The sequence below is a fragment of the Phocoena phocoena genome, chromosome 8 (assembly GCF_963924675.1).
Source record: "Phocoena phocoena chromosome 8, mPhoPho1.1, whole genome shotgun sequence".
NCBI classification, from domain to species: domain Eukaryota; kingdom Metazoa; phylum Chordata; class Mammalia; order Artiodactyla; family Phocoenidae; genus Phocoena; species Phocoena phocoena.
Genome location: NC_089226.1, coordinates 24,819,833 through 24,845,515, shown reverse-complemented (window position 1 = coordinate 24,845,515; position 25,683 = coordinate 24,819,833). Strand labels below are relative to the sequence as shown.

Here is a 25,683-nt window from a genome sequence, read left to right as displayed (position 1 = left end):
ACTGAGCCTGTGCTCTAGAGCCCTTGGGCCACAACTACTGAGCCCACATGCTACAACTACTGAAGCCCACGTGCCTAGAGCGCGTGCTCTGCAACAAGAGGAGCCACTGCAATGAGAAATCCACGCACCGCAATGAAAAGTAGTCCCTGCTCGCCGCAACTAGAGAAAGACCGCGTGCAGCAACGAAGACCCAATGCAGCCAAAAAAAAAAAAATAATAACACTGCAAACGTCATTACCTTTGCCTGCTTTATTTTACCCTATAGCTTTTATTTATCTCTGTACTTCTCTTTATTTCTAACATATTATGTGTCAATGAACACAGTTTGGAAACGTGTATAATACTAGATATATTTTATATCTATATAGGTTCTATATATAGAGTATATTCTCTTTCTTCTCCCAGTGGTTTGAGGTCTGAAGGGATAAAGCTTAGGGGTTTATGGCTTAGGATATTCTAGGATAATGTGCCTTCAGTTAATCCAAGATTTATATTCATTACCTGAATAACCTCTTATAGATTATTTCACTGCCAGGCACTCTTGAGTAGAAATATTAATAGTTAACACTTTCGTGCATGCATTCATTCATTCATGCAAACAAATATTTAGTGGGTGCCTTCTATGTGCCCCTTCTTCTTGAAGACAGCTATTACAAGCATTTCATTCGGGAATCCCCCGAGGCGGGGGATGAGGGAATACGTCTAGTCCCGCCAGCAGAGGGCGTGCTTTCGCACTCTCCGCAGCCTCCCGGCCCACGAGGCTTTCAGGCTCCCACGCTCGCTCCCTAGCGCGGCCCCGCCCGCCGCATCACGTGACTCGGCCACCGAACCAGAGCTGCAGGGCCCAAGCCGGGCTAAGTTCGTTGCCGGTGGCCTCTGCGGGTGCAACCACAAAGGGTAATCCGAAGGAGTGGGGGGGGGGGGCTCGCGAAGTCGATGCTTCCTCTTCCAATTCAGGTCGGCTCCCGTTACCTTCTCACTATTCGCCGTTGCTATCTTCCTGAGCGTTTGCATGAGCCCTTTCGTCTGGGGAGGCTCCGGTGACCATGTAGGGGGGAAAAGTGAGGAAGCTCCAGGTGCCTGGGACGAGGTCACCGCTGTTGGCACGCCGCCCCGGCTCCCCCCACATCTCCATTGCGGGCCGGTGGCCCCGTCAGCCCCGGTGGAAACTCCGGCCTGCAGTTGTGGCCTGGCAAGGAGCGCCACGAAATCTCGCGCCGTCTCGCGAGAGTCTAAGTTGAAGGAACATGGCGACGTCTAATCTGTTAAAGGTAAGACCCTCAGTCCAGCTTGGTTTTTACCCTGGGGGCGCTGGGTTCAGCTCTTAGGGAATGGCTCGGCCCAGGTTCAGCGGCAAAATGTGGGAGTGTTCAGGGGTTGCCTACCGGAAGGGAAGCCAGGGAGGCTGCCGCCGAGGACCGGAACGCGGGTCTCCGGCCTTGGGGTGGAGAGGCTCTGGTTGTCCCTCTTGCCGGTTGACTGGTGTGTGAAAGGCCCTGCCGAGGGCTGGAGGGGAGCAGTGCTTTCAAGGGACCAGCTCTGGCCTGGGGCTGCAGAAGAAGGGTGGTGCCGGGTCCTGAAGGATAGGGCAGTTAGTATTCTTGGCGTCTCAGTTTCTTCTGAAGCGAGAGCCTAAGGCGCAAAGAAGGAAAATCCAAGAAAATGTTCCATAACAGGTTTTAATGACTGTACCCCCACCTCCTCAATTTCTGTTCTCATTCTGCCTGCATGAAACTACAAGTCAGACAGCAGTGCCTGTTACCCCACTCCCTCCCTTATCTGCATGCTACTCCTTCCCTCCTATCCTCCCTTTCTTAAGTTCATATTTTACCCTTTTTTTCCTTAGGAAACTGTTCCTCAACCCCATTACAGCACACAACCAGATGATTACTGTGGAAGCACTACCATCGTTTTATGGGTTAGGATAGTTGCCTTATCAAAGAAAATGGTTAAACTTAGTTTTATGTATTCGGGATAGCAAGGGAGATGTAGGCCCAGAGAGGCAGATTCTCTACCATCAGTTAAAAAGTTTGGAGGAGAAGAAGGAAGACATGGCATTAGTTTCTACTATGCTGTCTTTGTAATAGGAACCTTTTGCCTTAAAAGTATTGACTGAAATGGGGGTAGTGATTAGCTCAGGGAACATAAATACAAAGGATGAACTACTCCTCCCTCAAACCCATCATTAGGCCTTCAGACAGTGTGGATTGATAATAGAAAATAATAGAACAGAAAATATATTAAAATTTACTGTAACCTCACTCATATCTTCTTTAGACTACTACACTGTTAGCTACACTGTTAACTGTTTAATACATGGGACTGTCTCCTAAAATGTAGACCTAATTTTACTAATTTAAGAGGCAATATATCTTTTAAAAGGGGGAGGGACCTCGAACTTGACTGAATTTCTGCCACTTAGAAGCTGTATGACTTTGGGCAAGTTTCTAAACCTCTCCGTGCCTGAGCTTCTTCATCAATACAGTGGCATTATCAATAGCACCTATTTCATAGGAGCATTGTGAAGATTGAGTTAATATATGTAAAATCATAAAACAGTGACTGGAACTTCATTAGCACCCAATAAACATAAATTGCTAGAGTTACTATTTCTGCTGCTTCTTTAAGAAAACAAATTCATGGGAATTGAGTAACCCACTCTCTACTCTTCTTTTATAACAGTATAGCAAAGCTCTAATGTGTTAATTCAGAAAGAAAACTTTAACTTGTTAATTCAGAAAGACTCCTGTTAATGCATCCGTGTATTTACATAAGCAGTAGTGTATGTTATTAATTGAAATGTGTTTAAGAAGTAATTGAATTCCTTATTCTTTGTGAATTTTTGACTTGTTGATTACCTGGATATAAAGTGAGGTCTTTTTTCCTCCCAGATTTCTCTCTCAGAAAAGAGTGAGTCACTTTATTCTACTCCATACAAAGCCTTACAAAGGATTGTTTGGAGGAGATATAAGTCTGAAGCTACTTCAGTCAATACTAGTAAGTGGTTACCTTGTAGAGATTGTGAATCGACATCTATAGCACACACCTACCTATAGAATGAAAAAACTGCCTGAATGTCTAGAAATCGGCACTTAGGACTTAGGTTAAAAAGATCGTAATTCAAACAGTTCTGTAACTCAAATAACTTTTATAAATGAAAGGAAAGTGATAATGCTTTGACAAACTGGTAAAAGACTCAGTCTCTTTAGTGAACATGAAGGGATGCCAAAGATACACGGGAAAATTTTCAGCAAAATTATTTAATGAAGTGTTAAAAAGGGGGAAAAAGAATTTCTAAATATATAGTATGTGATTTTAAATATGTACGACTAACATAATAAAATGGATATTATAAGTAGACATTTGATTCTTTTATCTGTATCACCAAAAGTTTATGTATTCAAGGTGACCAGAAAACCTTTTGTTTTTCTTTTTTCTCTCATTGCGGGGGTGGGAGGCTGGAGGGGAATTGCCTTGTGTTTATACATTTAGAAGTAGTTAATTAAAAAGTGGAGAAGTTTGTCTTCTTGGAGAAATGCAGTAAGATCCTAACAGAATTCATAGGATCATTTAAATTCAAGTCTGGAGGAGGGTGTGTGAGAGGAATGGAGTGGGAGTTTGGGGTTAGCAGATGCAAACTAGTATATAGAGAATGGATAAACAGCAAGGTGCTACTATATAGCACAGGAAACTATTCAATATCCTGTGATAAACCATAATGGAAAAGAATATGAAAAAGAATGTGTGTGTGTATGTGTCTGTGTGTGTGTGTGTATGTGTGTGTGTGTGTATGTATATATATATAAAAGTGAATCACTTTGCTGTACAGTAGAAATGAACACATTGTAAATCAACTGTACTTCAATTTAAATAAATAAATAAATAAATAAATTCAAGTCTGGTAGTACCTTGAATAGAGATAGAGCTGGCTGGGGAGTGGCCAACTTAGCCTCATTTCCTTTTTTGACAGGATTAATAGGTCAGTTCATTAGACAAATGCCTTAGACATTGCGCGGTTAGATTTCATCAGAGCATATTTGACAGAATTATCATGTCTTATGGTCAAAATGGAGGGATGTGGGCTAGATGAGAATACAGTTTGAATTTGATTATCAGGTAAACAGCTGTACCTGAAGAATGATGAGTAATAAATCATCAACCCTGAAGGGAGGCCTTTAGTATCCTGCTGAAAAAATATGTCCTCTTCCTGTGTACCAGTAACCTGGTTGGAGTTAAGTTTATTGAATTTGTGGATGAAGAGTTCGAAGGGATAGCTAATAAGTTTATGAAAGATAACAAGGTTCAGAACTTTGCTGTGAAACTTGAAAGTCAGAACACAATGCGATAAAAACCACCTACTTATTTCATATTGGAATTTGATTGTAATAATAATTATATTTACTAACGTAAGTGGGCTATTGCTGGGTTTTGGAAATCTTTTGGATATACAAATATTTGTGTTGTACAATTTTACATAAACAGTTATCAGTTGCTTGGGGGTTTATATCTCCCCAAACCTTTCAATATTACTACTTTAAGTTTGCTGTTTTAACATATAATTCTCCTTGTTCCTTTACTTTTGCCGTTACCACCTAGGCCTTCAGTGCACATTTTCTTCATTTCCAAGTGATTACCCTATTCCAAATAGCTGTTGTTGAAATCTTATTTTGTTAAACCTAACCCTGTTTAATTCTTAGCACATTACTTTATCCAGCTGTTTGAAATGCCCTTAACTTTCTTGGTCAATAATACCACAACCTTTTCTAGTTTCCCCTATATTCTCTTTTCCAAGGCACCTGCTACATTGCCTGCTTCCACTTGTTCTTGTTCAGCCTTCTTTTTCCCCCCAGGACTTAGCAGCATGTCTCCTGTTATTTTGTTTCAGTCTCCTTTATTCTCACTTCTATGAGGATAAGAAAGTTCACCTATCCCCCTCATATAAACTTAACCTGTACTCTGCTTTGGCTTCAAACCTCTGCCCTTTTCTCTTTCCATTCACTGTCATAGTTCTTAGAAAAGCAGCCCCCAATTGCTTCTTTTATAATTCTTTACCTTTTTCCTTAATTTATTATGACTTGGCTCTCCCCATACCCCCACCCAATTATATTAAAACTGTCAGTCTCAGGATCACTAGCAACCTCCTGATTGCCAAAGGAGATTCTCCCTGGATACATTCATCCTCTATTCTGATGTTGTTGCTTGCTTGCTACTTAATGCTTCCCTTTTGGTTTTATGCCATTCTCTGCTTGGTTTCCTATCTCTCAAATCTCATGTGTTTTTCACCTCTCCTCCCCAGTATAATTATTTCTCAGGATTTAATCTTCATCCTTTTTCTGTCTTTGTACTTTTTTTTTTCTGGGTCAGTCTTAACTCCCATGATTTCACTATTTTTATCTCTTAACTCTGATCTGAGGACTAGACCAAAACACAGTGCTGACCATATCACTTTCCAGTTCATTTTTTAAAAAACTATTTATTTATTTGGTTGCGCCGGGTCTAAATTGCAGCAGGCAGGCTCGCTCCTTAGTTGCGGCTCCAGGGCTCCTTAATTGCAGCTTGCTGGCTCTTTAGTCGCAGCACGTGGGCTCCTTAGTTGCGGCATGCATGTGGGATCTAGTTCCCTGACCAGGGATCGAATCTGGGCCCCCTGCATTCGGAGTGGATTCTTATCCACTGCGCCACCAGGGAAGTCCCGCTCATATACCTTTGATAGTTCAAGTTCTTTGAGATCTTTCTAGCTGTGTCTTCTCCCTAATACCTCTCTCCTCCCTCTCCCCACTCCTCTTTCTCTCTCTCTCTTTCTCTCTCTCTCTCTCTCTCTCTCTCTCTCACACACACACACACACCCTTACCCCTCCCTCTACATGGCTAGTTACTTCTTGATTTACTGCATACCAGAGTCTTCAAGACTTTTTATGTTTGCTGTTTCGTTGTTTTTTTAAAAAAATATTTATTTATGGGCACGCGGGCTTTCCTCTAGTTGCGGTGTGTCAGTTTTCTCTCTCTAGTTGTGGTGCATGGGCTCCAGGGCACGTAGGCTCTGTAGTTGTGACACTCAAACTCTCTTGTGTGAGCTCAGCAGTTGTGGTGTGCGGGCTTAGTCGCCCTGTGGCATGTGGGATCTTAGTTCCCCGACCAGGTATCGAACCTGTGTCCCCTGCATTGGAAGGCAGATTCTTTATTACTGGACCACCAGGGAAGTCCCTCTTTGCTGTTTCTCCTGTCAGGAATCCCCCCCTCAGTATTACCCTGTCAAAATCCTATTTAGTCATCAAGACCCAGCCTAGATACCTCCTTTCTTTGTCTTTTTTTTTTTAATTTTTAAAATATGTATTTATTTATTTGGCTGTGCCGGGTCTTAGTTGTGGCATGCAGAATCTCCGTTGCCGTGTGCAAGATCTTTAGTGTCAGCATGCGGGATCTAGTTCCCTGAGCAGAGATTGAACCTGGGCACCCTGCATTGGGAGCGCAGAATCTTAACTGCTGAACCACCAGGGAAGTCCCCCTCCTTTCTTATTAGTGTTCTCATTTGGAATTTAATTGTTGCTTACTCTGCACAGGCATAGCACTGCATCAATCTCTTCTAGCACTTAACATTTTTAAAAATTTAATTAATTTACTTATTTATGGCTGTGTTGGGTCTTTGTTTCCGTGCGAGGACTTTCTCTAGCTGTGGCAAGCGGGGGCCACTCTTCATCGCGGTGCGCGGGCCTCTCACTGTTGCGGCCTCTCTTGTTGCAGAGCACAAGCTCCAGACGCGCAGGCTCAGTAGTGTAGCACTTAACATTTTGCCTTCTGTATTAGTTACAGGATATGTTTACATATATATCTAACTCCCTTTCTAGATTGTAAGCAGTATTAGTTTAGGGACTTTATAATCTGTTGATGCTTTAACCATTTAGTGCAGTGATTACTCGTGGTAGGTGCTCCATAAATGAGTGATAGTTGATTGAAAAGAGAAGTCTAGTGCATGCATTGTAGATGCTCAGTAAATGAGTGTTGATTGGTTAAAGGGAGGAATTTTCTGCCTTTATTCTCTTCTAAGTAGATCTAGAGAGAGGGAGAGAGGGGAGTAGAGGTATAAAACCAACCCACAAGGCAATCCAAACTTAAAACTGAAATATGGAGGACACTACTTTTTTCAGTGGAAACTTTTTTACCCTTTGAGAGGAAAGAAAATGGAAATAGAAAGGAGTAGTTCAAAGTGTGTGTAGAATTTATTTTTTATTTAAATAATTTTATAGACACATGTGCGAGGCACCGGGATGCAAAGATAATGCAGAACAATGTCCATGCTCTTTGGGAATTATACTACTACAGATACTAAAGGAGATAAAGTACTAATGATTTGTTTAAAGGCAAGAACTTAAGGAGTGCTGTGTGTTGTATTGGTCCCTCATAGACATAGGAGATCACTACTGGTGGGATGATCAAGGAAAGTTTTATGGAGAAAACATTAGAGCTGGATTTTGAAGAATGGGTAGACTTTTTGTAGGTGATGATTAGGGGAAAATTTGGTAGAACATGCTTGGCAAAGAATATGGATGTGATAGTAAGATTTGAATAGGGTCAGTGAATGTGGTTAAGATACACAACTGGATAATTCTTTTTAATGTCTGTTTAAACATAAATGAGAGCCTTATTTAGAACCCAACTTTTCATTGGGTTGATGGAAATTGCCCTTTTGAATGGACATCTAAGAGGAATGTGATCCTTAGGGCCACCTTCCTTCACTCCACTGGCCTGTCCTAGAGACCTGGTTACATTTGACCTTCACAGCCGAGGGAGAAAACCAATTTGAGGGTGTGTAGATTGGCCATCACTAGAGGTGGGAGTGGGAATAGAGGACTAAATCATCACTTACTATAAAACTGTGATAAATATAAATGTGAAAATCTTTCATGTTCTGTGAAAATATAAATGAGTGAGCAGTTACCATAATCTGGAGGTGATATATGTAAATTAAAGCTACTAACAGGAAGTGACAGTTTAAGGTACACTTTAGAGATCAGTCATTTATCAATGGATTAGAAGAGAGGAATTTCAGACTGCTAGAGGGTTTCAAGAGGACACTAGGCATCCATCTGGTGGACAGAGAAGAAAGGTGGAAAAGAGAGACAGACAGGTGTTTCTTATTAGGTATTTTGTTAGGGTCCTAGTGAACCTAAGTTGTATCACAGAAAGTCATGGCTCTTGCCTTGGTATAGTAATAGAGTGAATTGGTGCCTTATAGGCTCTGTAAACAAGTAAACAAGTTACAGCTCAGGTTAAAACGTTGGTCATTATACATGGAATACATAGAGGTAAGTAACATCAAGGGTATTTGATCTGTATAACTGGGCTTGTTCATTCCACAGATACATTAGTATCCACTCTGCTGAATCCTATTCTAAGTGTCAGTGAGACAGCAGTGAATAAGACAGACAAGGTCCCTAGTGTTTGGAGCTTATATGCTAATGCATAAATACTAACACCAAAGAAATAAGTTAACACATTGGGAAGTTTTTATAGTAATGAGGTCTGTGATGAAAACAGTATAATCAAGAGTGCTCAGAAGATGGTGCCACTATTTTACTTACTTATTTACAGCAGAAAATAATTTTTTCCCCTAAATACAGCTTTCAATTATGTTCTGTTGAATTTTCCTTCCCTGCTATTTGATGACATTTCAGCCAGATCCCATAGTTTTCTGTTTTTTTTTTTTAAGTACTGTTTAGGGAATTTCCTGGAGGTCCAGAGGTTAGGACTCCATACTTCCACTGCGGGGGGGGGCTCGGGTTCGATCCCTGGCTGGGGAACTAAGATCCTGCAAGCCGAGCGGTGCAGCCAAAAATTTTAAAAAGTACTGTTTAGTCTGAATTAAAATTTCATTCTCATAGCCAATCAAAGTAACTGTCCTACCTGCTCAAGACCGTGGCTCTGGATCTGCAGAAAGGAAAAGGGAATGACATTCTTCTTAGGTTGGCTTGGGAAGGCTTCTCTGAGGTGACAGTGACACTGAGACCCAAATGATTTGCTTTCTAGGCAAAGGTCTGAGGTGCAGTGGTGAGCTTGGCATATTTGAGTAACACCTTTAAAAGGGTGGTGTGGCTGGAACATATTGAGAATTGCCAGTATTCAAATATATCCTGTAGTTTTGTGGTTCTTTTGTTTAATGGGGATTGCAAATGTGGTTTTTGTTTTTTGTCTTTTGTGGTACACGGGCCTCTCACTGTTGTGGCCTCTCCCGTTGCGGAGCACAGGCTCCGCATGCACAGGCTCAGCGGCCACGGCTCACGGGCCCAGCCGCTCCGCGGCATGTGGGATCCTCCCGGACCGGGGCATGAACCCGTGTCCCCTGCATCAGCAGGCGGACCCTCAACCACTGTGCCACCAGGGAAGCCCTCTATTACTTTTAAAACATTTTGCAAGCCAGTAGGGTTTTCTGTTTCTCATGTGTTTATTTAAGCACTCCTATTTTTTAACATAGTACCAAATTTTATATTTACACATAAGCAGTTATACATCTACTCTTTCTTGGGATCAGGTAACATGGAATTGTTGTAGATGAATTCATTGCTTGAAAAAGCAGTTTTGAATTTCAGTGGGAGGTGTGCAGATTTTTAAATCAATGATATATTCTAGAAAGATCTATATAGCATCTTTCATTACTGGCCTATAACACCTCCCTCCACTCCAATATATTACAAAAAATTATTTTTTTTCTGTAATTTACCTTCTTCCTAGTGCACATTTGTTTATCTTTGAAACAACCACCAGGGCTATAAATAAGAGATTGTGGGACTTTACTGTCAAAATTGTTTTAGAACTGATACTTCTACTAGGGAATATTTTTCAGGTAAAGCTGAATGTATTTTATTTGGGTCTGGGCAACCAACATGTTATATTAAGAGATCCTGATTTCTTTGTACTGATTAGAGCAGGGAAAGGGAGCTGAACCTTTGTTCACCTGTTTTTCTTTTCATTTTTCTTTACCGTTTTTATCCTCTCCTAATTGTGAGAAACTTTACACTGATTTTTTTTTTAATATTTATTTATTTATTTTGGCTTCGCTGGGTATTAATTGTGTCTCGTGGGATCTTCGTTGTGGCATGCGGGATCTTTTTAGTTGTGGCATGCGGACTCTTAGTTGCAGCATGCATGTGGGATCTAGTTCCCTGACGAGGGATCAAGCCCAGGCCCCCTGCATGGGGAGCTTAAGAGTCTTAACCACTGGACCACCAGGGAAGTTCCTACACTTTTTTTTTCCCCTCAGCCCTCGGGGTTTTACATTAAGTAAAAAGCAATTCAGTAGTAGGTAAGCTTTTATCTTATTTAAAATAAAGAAAGAAGAAGGGAGAACGCAGGGAAAAAGAAATGAACCCCAAGAGTTACAACTTCAACATTTGCTTTTATTGGACAATACATCCAAAATGCATCACCTCTTATAAACCATCCAACTCAAATGCATTATTCCCCTGGCATTTTTTTTCTATGGTCAGTGATTCCACCAGCCATTCATTCAAGTCAGAAATCTGAGAGCCATGTTGTATTATCCAACAGGCAGAGCAAGCACATGTCCATTATCCACAATTTAAGAAGTACTGTACTGGAAAGTGAATTACTTGAGGACCTTTCATTTATGTGTCCCAGTGACTAGCATAATTCTTCATGTACAGCGGGTAGTCAGATGTTTGTTGAATGAATAAGTGTAGTAATGAATGATTAAGAATCCCACCCCCAAAATTAGTTCAAACTCTTTCATTAGTAATTATTTTTTGTCCTTAAAATTAGTTGTTTGGGTTTTTAAAAGTACAAGCATTGTCAGAATTTAAAAAAAATTGTTTTTTTACCTCTATAAAAGAATCCTAAAAGCTTTTTTTTTTTGACTCATTTATGGGTCAAAAGAAACCTAAAAGTTTTAAAGGGAAGTGGAATGTGAAATTTTTCATTTCAGTGGAAAAATGTGTCCTCCCACTCCCCCACTATGTTTAAAGAGAAATATGTCTTTTATGTAGTGATGCTTCCACCTTATGGCTTCTAGATAATTGCCACTAAATTTTTATAATCATAGATTTTTTTTTTCCTTCAGTTTATAAGCCTGATGAGGTGAAGCCAAGTGCTGGATCTGGCCCATAGGTTAGAAGTCCTACCATTCCTCTTCCAGGAAAGGTCCAGGGAGTATTTAAGAATGTGTCTGTAACAGAACTAAACTGCTTGGATTTGACCCCTTGCCCTGCCACTTACTGCTTGTAACCTTAGGGAAGTAACCTAACCTAATTACAGTGTACAGTTTTTTCACCTCTAAAATGATAATAATGTCTCCTAACACATAGGGTAGCTGTAAAGATTAAATAAATTAATATTTGTGGGTATATATTTAGAATAGAACCTGACACATAATTGGCAATCAGATGTTATAAGGTAAAATGATAAAAGTGATGGAGTGATCTATACTGAAGTTAAATAATAGAGGGTATAAATAGCTGAACTCATTTTATCACAGATCTCAAATGTTTGAACTACCCTTGGAAATGTAAAGGAGACTATTTAAAGATAAAAGGAAATGCTCTTTTGTACCACATTTATCACATGTACAAAATTTATTGGTTTCTGTAACCCCGAATTAGCCAAATGCCATATATTTGTAATGAAAGAAATAGTAGAAAGTCTTGCAGTGGAATAATTAAGCAAAAATATAATCAGAAATTTTTTATCATTCCAGTTTCAAGCATCCTACTCTGATTACCCTCTCCTGTTTTTCTAACTCATTCTAGTGCTTCTATTCTGATCATCCAGCTCCACTATGGTCTCCAACTCATTGATTCTGCCTCATTGTTTAATGTCTGAAATCTCTGGGTTTATAGTTTTCATCAAATTAGGAAACATTTTAGCCTTTATTTCTTCAAATATTCTCTGAATCCCAAGATTCCGGTTATATGTAGATGAGGTCATTTGATGTTGTCTCACAGCTCACTGATATTCTTTTTATTTTTAATTTTATTTATTTATTTATTGACATATAGTTGATTTGTAATGTTGCTTTAGTTTCAGGTGTACAGCACAGTGATTCAGTTATATATATTCTTTTCCAGATTCTTTTCCCTTATAGGTTATTACAAAATATGGAGTATAGTTACCTGTACTATAAAGTAGGTCTTTGTTGGTTATCTGTTTTATTTATAGTAGTGTGTATGTGTTAATCCCGAACTCCTAATTTATCCCTCCCTGATACTTGTTTTTAAACAACTTTTGTTTCTGTGATGTTCATGCTTTCTGCTATTTTCTTAAATGTGTGGAGTGTATTCATAATAGCTAGTTTAACATCATTGTCTACTAAAACTATCATCCACGTCATTTCTGGGTCAGTTTCCTTTGTTTGGTTTTTCTCTTGATGGTGAGTTTATATTTTCCTGCTTCTTTGCCTGCTTGATAATTTTTGATTGGATGCCAGACGTGTGTTTTATGTTTTAGGGGCTGGATTTTTAAAATTTCCTTTAAATATTTAAATATTTTGGCTGTGACACAGTTAAGTTACTTGGAATCAGTTTGATCCTTCTGAAGCTTGCTTTTAAAGTTAGAGTCGGTCCAAACAGCACCGAAGGTACGGCTACTTTGGTGTCATTATAGATGCAATACCTTTCTGAAGACTGCCAGATGCCTAGCATATTAAGGAGTGTTTCCACTCTGGCTGGCAGAATGTGAACTATTACTAGCCCTGTGTGGACTCTGGTGATTGTTTTGTCTACTCCTTTCAAATGATTATTTCCCCAGTCTCTGATAGTTTTCTCACTCACATGTATAGGTCAATATTTAATAGTCAGAGGCTTGAGTGGAGTCCTCTACATATCTCCAGAGCTCCCTGTGTGTGCAATTCCCTTTTTTCTGATACTCTGTGCCACGCATTTTCATCACCTTGGCCTCCCCAAACTCTGAACTCTTGTCTCCTAAACTTAGTGAAACCACCAGGCTGTTTGGGGTCCTTCTGCTTATGCTCAGTCCTGGAAACTCTAGGCAGTATGCTTGGGCATTTGTAGGGCTCACCTCATTTGTTTATCTTTTCTCAGGAAACACTGTCCTGTACTCCCCTTTGGTTTTCCAGTTGTTCAAGCAGGAGGAGAAATCTGGCACCTGTTATTCTATCCTGGTTGGAAGCAGAGGTCTCTGTCTTTCATCATCCTGTTGTCCTTTCTCTTCCCCTTACCCAGCATAAATTCTCTGTTCAATCATTATAATCTCTTCCTGGAATACACTTTTGACTCCTTTGCTCCTCTCTTGTTTCACTGGGGAAAACCACAACCCTGGATCCACCTCTTCACCTTTTAGTGCCATCTATGCAGTTGAATGTTGCAGGAGGAAAAGATACACACATGCTATTTTCACTTTAAATTCATGACCACAAACTATAATTGAGCCCAGTCACACTGTACTTCCATAGTCATTTATTCTTCCACTTTTCTAGATGTCTGTTTCACATCTTTTCTCTCAAAATTTTGGCACGTCCTCCCCCATCTTCCACGGCATTTTCCTTATTCCCATATCACTGAGAAGCTGAAGCAATCAAAAAGGAACTTCTCACAGTGGTGTGGTGCCACATCTACCCTCCTACCCACATCTGCACGTACCATGTACTTTGCCTTCTCCTCTTAGCATATAGTCAGTTCCTCCATCTGTGCATTAGATTCCATTCCCTTTTGCCTGTCCAGGGCATTTAAAATTCTCCAACAATTTCCTTCTTTTCTCCTACATCATCAGTATTATATCTTGGAACATACTTATCAGTATACAAACATACTGTATTCCATCTAGATGGGTGGGATAGGGGGGAGGGAGGTCCAAGAGGGAGGGGATATATGTATACATATAGCTGATTCACTTCACTGTACAGCAGAAAATAACACAACATTGTAAAGCAATTATACTCCAATAAAAAAAATTTTTTTTTGATTCCCTCTCACCCTATCAGTTATCATACTGTTTCTGTGCTCCCTTTTTTTTTTTTTTGCAGTACGCGGGCCTCTCACTGTTGTGGCCTCTTCCGTTGCGGAGCACAGGCTCCGGATGCACAGGCCCAGCGGCCATGGCTCACGGGCCCAGCCGCTCTGGGGCACGTGGGATCCTCCCAGACCGGGGCACGAACCCGTGTCCCCTGCATCGGCAGGCGGACTCCCAACCACTGCGCCACCAGGGAAGCCCAGGGGGCTACTCTTCATTGCGGTGCGTGGGCTTCTCATTGCGGTGGCTTCTTTTATTGCGGAGCACAGGCTCTAGGCACGCGGGCTCAGTAGTTGTGGCACATGGGCTTAATTGCTCCGTGGCATGTGGGATCTTCCCGGACCAGGGCTCAGACACGTGTCCCCTGCATTGGCAAGCGGATTCTTAACCACTGCGCCGCCAGGGAAGTCCGAGCGAGTTTTATAGAATGTTAGAAGAGGCAATACAGAAATAAGGCATGATTGGCTAGGAGGTCAGGGATTTCCTTATAAGGTAAGCAGGTCCTATTTTTTAGGTAAGGTTAGCTAGCTAAAACTGAGTTAGAGGATTGTGATTGGTGTTAGGTTTCCTTGACAGTGAGGTGTTTCCCATATGTGCAGGCTGATTTAAGTTTAGATTTTTGATGTGGGCTGAGCCAATGGGGTGGCCTCTGTTTTGCTGTTCTAATATACAAATTAACTTTACTAGACAAAAACCTTAGAGTCAGGCTTTATTCCTTTCTCTCATCCCAGATGCCTGCTGTCAGGAAATCTTGTTGGCACTACCTTTAAAACATATAAAATCTAATTACTACTCACTACCACCCTGGTCCATGTCACTATTATTTCTAACCTTGCCTCCTACACTCAGGTTTAACACTTGCCCCTTTAATGTATTCTCAGCATAGCAATCAGGAAGATTTAAAAATATAAGTCAGATCGTGTCACTTCTTGCTCAGAATTTTTTAATGGTTCCCTATCTCACTTATAGTAGAAGCCAAACTTTTTACAATGGCAAGGCCCTACAAGATCCGGCCCTACGTTGCTTCCCTGACCTCATCCACTCTCTCCTCTGTCCTTATTTTGCCCTACTTTGAATACATCAGGCATGCTTCTACCGTAGGGTCTTTGCAATGGCTGCTTCCTCTGCCTGGAATATTCTTCTCCCAGTTATCCCCCATGGTCAATCTCCCATCAGCTTCCCCATGGCCCATCTGTGTGTTTGAGAAGAAGAGTGTCTCTGAGGGAATTAGTTGTGCTGTAAAAAGTGAAGGATAGAGGGACAAGGATATGGCAAATGTTGAAATCCTGTTGGTGAAAGAGAGCCAGTGGGTGAGATAATCTTAGACTTATTAGCTATTCTGAGTGGTAATGAAAGACTTAAGCAGAAGAGACTTGTAGCACATCAGTAAAGATGAGGCAGCCTTTAGTTAGCCATTGGAAAAATTCATAAATCAGGGTTCGTAATTTGAAGGTGTCTTCGCCTATTAATTTCTTTTGTAGATAGTAGGTTTGGTGTCCTGCTGCTTAGTTTTGATTTAATTATATGCTTTTCATTTTAACAGAGAATAGGTCAAAGAACTGCTTGAACATCGTTTCTGGAATCTATTATAAAAGCTTAATAGGAAAATTCAATTATTTAATTTCTCCTTTAACTGAGTATTAGAGGAAAATGTTTCTGTAGTTAATCTTGTATGTTTCATCAAATAAGAGACAGTGTTTCCTGTCATTTTACCATAGCTGATAGATTTCAGAGCCTAACCAGTATTTATCTCATACCTGTTTAGTCTTCTGTACCTTTTTGATTGATTATTTATTTATTTATTTATTTTTCTTTTGCGGTACGTGGGCCTCTCACTGTGTGGCTTCTCCCGTTGCAGAGCACAGGCTCCGGACGCGTAGGCTCAGCGGCCATGGCTCATGGGCCTAGCCGCTCCGCGGCATTTGGGATCTTCCCGGACCGGGGCATGAACCCGTGTCCCCTGCATTAGCAGGCAGACTCTCAACCACTGCGCCACCAGGGAAGCCCCTATTTTTAATTTTTTTTAAAATAAATTTATTTACTTATTTTTGGCTGTGCTGGGTCTTTGTTGCTGCGCGAGGGCTTTCTCTAGTTGCAGCAAGTGGGGGCTACTCTTCGTTGTGGCATGCGGGCTTCTCACTGTGGTGACCTCTCTTGCTGCGGAGGACGGGGTCTAGGCATGTGGGCTTGCTTCAGTAGTCGTGGCTCACAGGCTTTAGAACGCAGGCTCAGTAGTTGTGGCGCACGGGCTTAGTTGCTCTGCGGCATGTGGGATCTTCCTGGACCAGGGCTTGAACCTGTGTCCCTTGCATTGGCAGGCGGATTCTTAACCACTGTGCCACCAGGGAAGCCCCGTTTTTTTATTTTTAATTGCAGGATTTACACTAAGTTTAATTTTGTAAGTTGCCAGAATCGCTTATGTAAGTAGACCTATTTAACATTATAAAATATTCTCTTATTAAGAGGGTATTATGTTTCTCCATGTCATAGTCAAGAAAAGATTTGCATGTCCTTTCTGTGGTTCTTCCATATTTGTTTATTTGTACACCCTTTTCTCAGAGGGAAGAGTAAATGAAGAAATGATGGTTATAGGAAGATATTAACAGAAAAAGTGTAGCCAGCCACGATTAGTACACGAAATATATACCATGGGATCTCAAATCTGACTGAATTTCTCTTTAGCCAACACTAAGGAAAGCAAAGTTACCTACATGATTCACTTAAGTTCATAAGGTAAAAACAAACTAGTTTTTCAAGGGAGAAGCACAGTTAATCCCAGTACTAAATTTTGAGTATCTCCCATGGGTCCCTATAATAAGAATACTTTGTGATAGAAGTAGGTACCTGGGGCAAGAAAGTACAGTAACTTTTAGGATCAGCTGTGTTTGTAGATGTAAGAAGTATCATTTGCTTTCACAAGAGTTTAATGTTAGTCAGTGGTTCTTAACCTTTTTGGGGTCATAGACCCTGTAACATTTTTATGTAGTTTTATTGTGAATTTGCTAAACATATAAATTCAGGACTCATCTCAAGAGATTCTGATCCAGCCAGTGTGTGGTAGGTTTTATAAAGGTATGTGTAAGCACCATCCTAGGTGATCCTGACATAGGTTCTTGTTAGACCATATGTTTAGAAACTGCTTCTGGAATATAATTTCAGGAGTTCGAACATTACATCAGTACATGGATCTTATCTCATACGAGTGAACAACATTCTCAACAATTGTATGCTGAAAACAATAATGTGATTCATAGGGGTGTTTGGTGCTGCTGTATTAGAAAATTAACGATTTTTGTTGAAATTTATTGATCAAAGCAAGTCACATGGCCACACCTAACTTGAAAAGGAACAGTACTCATGAGTAACACATGTGGGGTGCCCCCCCTTCTCTTTTTAGTAATGAATTGATTTTTTCCCCTTAATATCGAATCACTTTCACATCATTGAAATAAACATGCATGATTATGAGGTATTATTTAATTGTTTAATATACTAATATTTTGTAAGACTTTTGCATCTATATGTTCTAATTAGATTGGTCTACAGTTACCATTTCTTGTTCTCTCCTCACCAGTTTGGTATCAGGGTTTTGTTAGCATTATAAAATGAGATGAGTATCTTTATGGTTTTTTTTCTTCCTCAACTTTCAGAGTTTATATGGATTTTTGATATACTTTTGTGAGGAGTTTAGGGCACAGTCTCTACACACAAGACCACCCTCACTTCTGACATCAGCTGCAAATTTGGGAGGTTCCCAAAACCCTGAGGTTCAATAATTTGTTAGAAATATTCATAGATCTTAACTGAAAACTGCTTTGCCCATGGTTATGGTTTATTAAGGGAAAGGATGCAGATTAAGATCAGCTAAAGGAAGAAACAGTGTCCAGGAGGGTCAAACACAGAGCTTCCCTTGTCCTCTCTGGTGTTGTCAGGTCACATTTCTCTCCTTCCCTCATTAAATGACAGGGCACATAAGTACTGCCAGCCAGGGAAGCTCACACAACCTTTGGTGTCCAGAATTTTTATTAAGGCTTCATCATGTAGGCATTGCTCATGTGGATAATCTCAATCTCCAGGTTGATTGACCCAAACCCCTTACCCTAAGTCATACTGTTGCTATTTCTGTATTGACCTGCTCCCTAAGACTATATGAGTTTGCCAGTCCCCTCCCTGAATCACATTGTTAGGTTATCCAGTATGACCCAAGGCCCCAGGCTAACAAAGACTCTCTTATCAGATATAACATTCTTAGGGCCCAAGGATATTACCTACTAGAAGCCAAGGGCAAAGGGCAGACCGGCTCTTTGGACAAGACCAAATTCTTTGCTACACACTTTCACATAACTGTCTTTTTTCTTTTATGGTTGTCTTCCTGTGATTCTTTGATACCAGATTAAGTTATAGGGATTCCTTTATGGAAAACTGGTTCTTTTGAATTTCTTTAGTTGTCTCTTATGAGATAAAAATAACAGACACTTATTTAACTGCACTTAAATTACTTTTTTTTTTTTTTTTAAAGAATAAAGGTTCTCTTCAGTTTGAAGACAAATGGGACTTCATGCGTCCAATTGTTTTGAAGCTTTTACGCCAGGAATCTGTTACAAAACAGCAGTGGTTTGATCTGTTTTCGTAAGTAATCCATTCATTCTACCTTTTTGATAACATAAAGGAAAATTTGGTGGCTATATTCAAATAGAATATTGGCTCCAGATTGGACTGTTTACCTGTTTGAAATTATTACTGATTGTGTTGGGGGTCCCCAAGACCACCCCTAGGTTCAGTGGTTTGCTCGGAGGACTCGTAGGACTGAACATAAAGTCATACTCACAGCTATGATTTATTACAGCTAAGGGATACAAAGCAAAATTAGCAAAGAGAGAGGTATATGGGGTCAAGTCTGGGGAACAGGCACAAACTTCCAAGAGTATTCTCCCAGTCGAGTCACACAGGACGCATTTAATTTCCCCAGCAACAAGATTGACAACATATGTGATATGCTGTCACCAAGAAGCTCTTTGGAGACTCAGTACCCAGGGTTTTTATTGGGGGCTGCTCACATAGGCAGCCTCTGCCTGGCATGTACCAAAATTCTAGACTCTCAGAAAGAGCGGTGTTCAGTGTAAACCATATTGTTTGTACAAACAGGTTAGGCACAGTGAGCCATTCTCATCATTTCAGGAAAATTTTTTATCAATGTAGGAAACTGTCAAACATTCAAGTTCTCAGATCCCAGCCAAACAGGCTTTTCTAAGGAATACAGTCTCAGATCTGTTATGTTAACTCTTAGCCTTTGGCCAGAATATCTTTACAGCAAAACTATTACCAGTAGGACACCACCCCTGCCCCCATCCCCACCCCCATGTGCAGCAAGGTAAGACCAACTTGTAGTATTGATCTGAGTTATGCATTTTAGAGGGCCTAAATTTAGTTAGTTAAAATAAATCCCGCCAACCATGAGGTTTATCTTAGAAAAGCAGGTGGCTTTCTCCTTCAGTTTCTGTATGGACCTTTTACATGGCCTGAGGCATCAATTCAGGCAAAGCACAACTATGGCCATACAGTTGAATTCGACCTGAAAATTTTCCAGGGTTGAAGCAGTGTCATGATAGGGTACATACAAAAAGAGGTATAATTTCAGAGGACCCACATGGTACCCCTGGAAACAAAGAGTTTGCACTTTTTTAGGGTACTCCAAGCAAGGCATAAATTAGATAGTATGGGTTAACAGGGCCCTCAATGTGTCCTCCCATGGGGCCTTTCACTTTAGAGTTCTCAGTCTAGTTCATTTAATTCAGTTCAGGCCTTGTTTTCAGACGGACTACCTGAAGGCCTTTCACTTTAGAGTTCTCAATCTAGTTCATTTAATTCAGTTCATGCCTTGTTTTCAGACAGACTACCTGAAGGCAATTAGTTCCGAACAGTTTGTTTATCCACGACACCATTTCATTTGCTTCATAGTGTGGATGACATTTAGAGGTGTTCTTTGTGGAAGGTGTAGGAATTGGGGCTGCTCGCAGCCATCTCAGAGTACTGCTAGGTGTGATTGAAGTTCAGCATTCAGTTTGAATTCAAAGCACTCACAACAGCATGGAAAGCCAACACCAGGAGCTGGGAAAGCTTTCAAGGATACTTATGAAAAACAAAAATCATTCATGTCCTTCTCCCTGGTGCCTCACCAGGTGCTGAGTTTTATTTTTTCTCCCTTATAAAATCAGTGTGTCTCATTCAGTAATGAAAGCTTTTCATTTTTTTCCCAATCACCCAGACCTGGAGGAGGAACAAAAACATTTTTACAGAAAAACATTTTTATACAACTTAACTAGAAAGACATATGTTTAGGAATTGGTCTGGATGAAATCCCAAATTTTCAAAAATTTTCATAATAAGTTTACATCACACCCCCACCCCTTTTGTCCTGACCATTTACCTAGTGAGCAGCCTGGAAAAGATCAGTTCCTTACTGGAGATAGCTGTGTTTAATAATGAAGTTGCCTTACTAAGGTGTGTGCAAGGAAGGGTGATGCTAAGGTGAGGGAAGAAAAATCAGGTTATTAATTCATTGTTGAAAACTGCAACTAATCCGGAAAGCTGGTCACAAGTCCATAGCAGTGAAATATCCCTGAGAGGGGATCATGAATCCAGTCTGTAAGGAGCAAGTATGCTTTCTCCCAACTTGCAGCTTTTAGCAGTAACCACAAGTTAGGAATGCACTTTAGGTCTGTATATCTGATACAGAGGCTATCAGCAGCTTGATTTCAGATGGCCCCGTCAGAGAATGAGTCCTTTTCTGTGGGCATCTGCAAGTGATTTAGATCTTCCAGCCAGAATCCATGACGTTTTCAGTTTATGGCTTCACAGAGGGTGTCTTAAATCTTCAACAGTCCACAAGTCAATGTCCTGTTCACTGAGCATATGCCTGCTTTAGTTCAGCACAGCTTGTGTTGGGGTTTAAATAGCCCAATGTCAGACGATATCAGGTTTCAGCTTAGAGTTAGATCCAAGCAATTAGGATTTGTGAATTCAGGATTCCAAAAAAGCCAGTGACTTTTCTCGAGCAGTGGCAAAGCCAAGATGCTGCAGACCAGTCGTGTTCTAAGTCCAAGTGACAAGACTTTTCTAATCCCCTTTTATTTTGTCAGTCTTAGAGAGTTTAGATTAATCCACTCAGTAATATGCACATCATGCTGGAAAATCATCAGCCTTTCAGGGTCAGACATCTGATTTCACAAGAGCTCAGTAGCAACTAAAAACTGCTTTTTAAAACTCCAGAAGTGTATATCTATTTGGAAATTTCTTACGTTTTCATGTTGTCTCCCTTTTCTCTGAGATGGTAATAAGTAGAAATAATAGTATCCATTATGGAGATTTATTTATTCTGTTTCCAATACTCAAACAGTTCAAATTCTAATCCTTTCACCAGCAGTAAAAAGCAAGGAAATTGTGTCTCAGTAACTTTTTAAAAAAATTTATTTATTTACATTTTATTTTTGGCTGCGTTGGGTCTTCATTGAGGCGAGCGGGGGCTACTCTTCATTGTGGTGTGCAGGCTTCTCCTTGTAGTGGCTTCTCTTGTTGCGGAGCTTGGGCTCTAGGCGTGCAGGCCTCAGTAGTTGTGGCTCTCAGGCTCTAGAGCGCAGGCTCAGTAGTTGTGGCGCATGGGCTTAGTTGCTCTGCAGCATGTGGGATCTTCCCGAATCAGGGCTGAAACCCGTGTCCCCTGCATTGGCAGGTGGATTCTTAACCACTGCGCCACCAGGGAAGTCTGTCACTAACTTTCTATTTTGCAACTTTTCCTGATTGATGTGATCCCTCTAGCATTTATGAAAGTACAAGCATATAATATTTTATATCTTTATTTATCATACATCCAGGTACAATAGCCAAAGAATACAAAGCCATCTTTAAAACTTTCCCTGCCTCTTTTTTCTTATTACAGATTTATTCAAACTCCTAGCAATAAATTTAGCATTTACAATATTAACATTACAGTTGCTGGGAGATCCTGACCGGAACGTAGGAGGCATGGAGAGGTTGCTGAAGCAGCAGTAGTTAGGCTGAAGAAACAGCTGGAATAGTTTCTTCTCCCTTGGTTATCTAAAACTTTCTCCAGCCCTGCGACCTAATGTAACTATTAATTCCTCCTGCTTGGAGGAGAGACCAGCAGAAACATTTAACATTTTTGGTCCACCCGAAAGCTTATGTTTGAGAACTTTTGGGCCTTTTCTCCTCTTATTTGGAGGCAAGAACAAAAACCAAAGTCTTCATCCGTACTGGGCATTTTCTCTCCTCACTTGGGTCAGCATGGCCAAAACAGCTAGAAGATTTAATGAGCCAACTCTCTTGGGGTTAGATCTGTCATTTTCAAATTTCATAGGTAACTTTTACCTTTCTCACAGCAGATAGCAACTCAGCTGCTGATTCATACCACGGTTGATTTCATAGCCATGCAAGTAGCAGAGGTTCATCATACTACCACTTAATCCTTCCTTTTCTCAAACAGTGCTTTCACCATGTTTAATGAATCCCACGTCTGACACCAACCATGTCAGTGGTCTTAAGACCACCCCCAGGTTCAGTGATTGTTAGGAAGACTCATAGGACTCAGCATATAGTTGTATTCATGACTATTATTTATTACAGTGAAGGATACAAAGCAAAATGCAACAAAGGTGCATGTGGTAAAGTCCAGGGGAAACCAGGTACAAGTTTCCAAGCATCTTCTCCCAGTGGAACATATCCACTTAATTCCTCCAACAACTAATTGGGACAACACATGTGAAATGCTGTCTACCAGGGAAGCTTCTTTTTTTGTTGTTGTTAATATTTATTTATTTGGTTACACCCGGTCTTAGTTGCAGCTCGCAGCCTCCTTAGTTGTGGCAGGCAGGCTCCTTGGTTGTGGCACGCTGGCTCCTTAGTTTTGGCATGCAACTCTTAGTTGCGGCATGCATGTGGGATCTAGCTCCCTGATCAGGGATCGAACCTGGGCCCCCTGCCTTGGGAGCGTGGAGTCTTATTCACTGCCCCACCAGGGAAGTCCCCAGGGAAGCTTCTTAAAGACTCAGTACCCAGGGTTTTTACTGAGAGAGCTGGTCACAAAGGCAGCTTCTGCCTGACATGAACCAAAATTCCACATCCTAGACAAAAAGCAAGTGTTGAACATAAATCAGATTTTTTACATAACAGTTTAGGCACAGTGAGCCATTCTTATCAGGAAATGGTGAGAACTCTCAACAAAACCCAAGTTCCTATATGTCAGCCAAGGGCCAGCCTTGCAACCATGTCTTCCTAAGGATAGTAGTTTCAGACTTAGTATAATTTCTGTGTGTGTGTGTGCACTAGTAAAATACTATATCAATGAGTTGAAGATGTATGACTGAATAATCTATACACATTAGGCTGCTGTGCTCATTTTTTCTCTTTATCACGGAAGAAAATAGTCTAATCCTAAATAACATAGAACTTGTTGCATAATATTAACTTATATCCATAATTCTGCCTTTTGAGAAATTAGAATTCAATAAGAAGCAGCTGAGACCTTTTAAACATTTCATAGCATTCATGTATATGTATATATTTCTTAAATTATTTGATTAAATGTATTTTATGAACAACGTATTGAATGTGGTGGGTTTTTTTGTTTTGTTTTTGCCAGTTTGTGTTAATAATATGGTTTATCATGTAGAGTAATGCTTATTCTCTGTGCATTCCTGATTGGAAAAAGGAGCATAGTGTGATGGTGTTTCCTGCTTAAAGTATACTTCTAAGCAGAAATAGTACTTTCTACAGTTAGTGGCCTCAGCACATCGTTTTTAAAAATCCTTGATCTCCTTGGAGTTACCCAAGGCTGCTCAATATGTAATCCTTTTAAGTTAAAGGATTCCTTATGTCTTATCATGCCACACCAAAATTATAAGACCTACATTAATTAAAATCTTTCCAAACTTTAGCCTATTTAGCCATATTAATTAATAACCTTTAGGTTAGTTATATCTTTCTAAATCTAAGGTACTAAAGTAATGTTATGGTATTAAACTACATTTACTATTTGTTGCCCTTTTCTCATAACCTGTATCATTATTTTCCAGCGGGGGTACTGTTGGTGTTTTAGGTGGTTATAAGATTGTTCTGCATACTGTGGCATGTTTATCACCTCTGGCCTTTACCCTCATAAACTCTAGTAGTGGATACTTTCTGTGTACTCCTCTCCCTACCCCTCATTACTGAAAGAAAAAAAGCTCTCACTTCCAAATGTCTGAGGCAGTACCTCCCTCAGTTGAGAACTGCTGCTTTAGATACATGTTGTTTGGTTTGACTCTGGTTTGTGAAATTGAGGCTAAAATTTAAAAATAAATTATTTTCAACTTGTGAGACTTTATTTTTAAGAAAATTCATCTTTACTACAAATAATTTTTTTAATGTTTTTCTTGTTCTTAAGCTGGTTTTTAGGATACCACTTTCTCCTGTTTTTTCTCCTATCTCTTGTCTACCTTATCTCAGTCATCTAAGCTGATCTATCCCTTTTGTGCCCGTTAAGTGTTGGTTTCCTTCAGAGTTCTGTTTTTTTCTTATTCTTTTACCTGAGCTCTCATCTATTTAAGCAATCCAGATTATTCTCCAAACTTCCATACCCATGTGACCTATTGTTTCCTGCATACTTAAGTTCCATAAGTACTCCATATTTAGAGTGATGAAAATCTGTTATTTATAGTCTCAAACCAAAAATCTGGAAGCTACCATCAACCTCCTGTTTTTTTACTCCTTCATATCCGCTTGATTACTAGATTTCATAGACTTTTAAGTACCTCTTGAATTTCTTTCCATCCCATCTGTCTTTTCCCCCCACTCTCTTGCCTGAATGATTACAGTAGTCCCGTACTTTCTTTGTTGTATTTCTAGTTATCTATTGCCACACAACAAATTACCCTGAAGATTACTAGCTTAAAACAACAAACATTTATTATCTTACAGTTTCTGAAGGTCCAGAATCTGGTTGCAGCTTAATTGGGTCTTTCTAGCTCAGTATCTCTTAAGAAGTTGCAGTCAAGCTCTAGGCAAAAGAACTAGGCCTATATTCAACTAGGAGTGAATGATCTTCAAAGCTTACTCATGTGATTGTTGGCAGGCCTCAGTTCTTCACTAGCTGCTCAGTTCCTCACTGTGTAGAACTCGCCATAAAGCTGTTTACTGTGTGGCAGCTTGCTTTCCCCAGAGCAAGAGAGAGTGTTCCCAAGACAGAAGTCATGGTGTTTTATAATTTTGGAAGTTACAAACCATTATTTCTTTTTTTTTTTTAATTGGAGTATAGTTGATTTACAATGTTGTATTAGTTTCAGGTGTACAGCAAAGTGAATCAGTTATACATATATCCATTTTTTTTAAGATTCTTTTCCCATATAGACCATTTTAGAGTATTGAGTAGAGTTCCCTGTACTATACAGCAGGTTCTTATTAGTTATCTATCTTATATATAGACCTTCATTTCTTCTGTATGCTGTTGATCACACAGACAAATGCTTTGTACACCGTAGGAGGGAACTATACATGGGTATGAATGCCATCCAGGAGACGGGGATCATTAGGGGCCATCCTAGAGACTGTACCTTCAGAGGAAATAGATGATGCAAGGTTTAGAAGATAGCTCAAAAAGCATTCCAGTTATATCATTAGAGAGGAACAAAATGAAAGAGACTACTTTGAAAATGAAAT

General features: G+C 40.2%; 1 protein-coding gene across 1 annotated transcript in view; it reads left to right on the top strand.

Annotated features, from left to right (window-relative positions):
• Window positions 1–745: 745 nt before the first annotated feature.
• CUL5 (cullin 5) overlaps window positions 746–25,683 on the top strand; it is a 93,586-nt gene continuing 68,648 nt past the window's right edge. Inside the window, exons 1-2 of the mRNA XM_065881746.1 lie at window positions 746–1,271; window positions 18,494–18,603. Of these exons, the coding sequence (XP_065737818.1) occupies window positions 1,248–1,271; window positions 18,494–18,603 (134 nt within the window). The 5' untranslated portion in view covers window positions 746–1,247. The remainder of the gene's footprint in view (window positions 1,272–18,493; window positions 18,604–25,683) is intronic.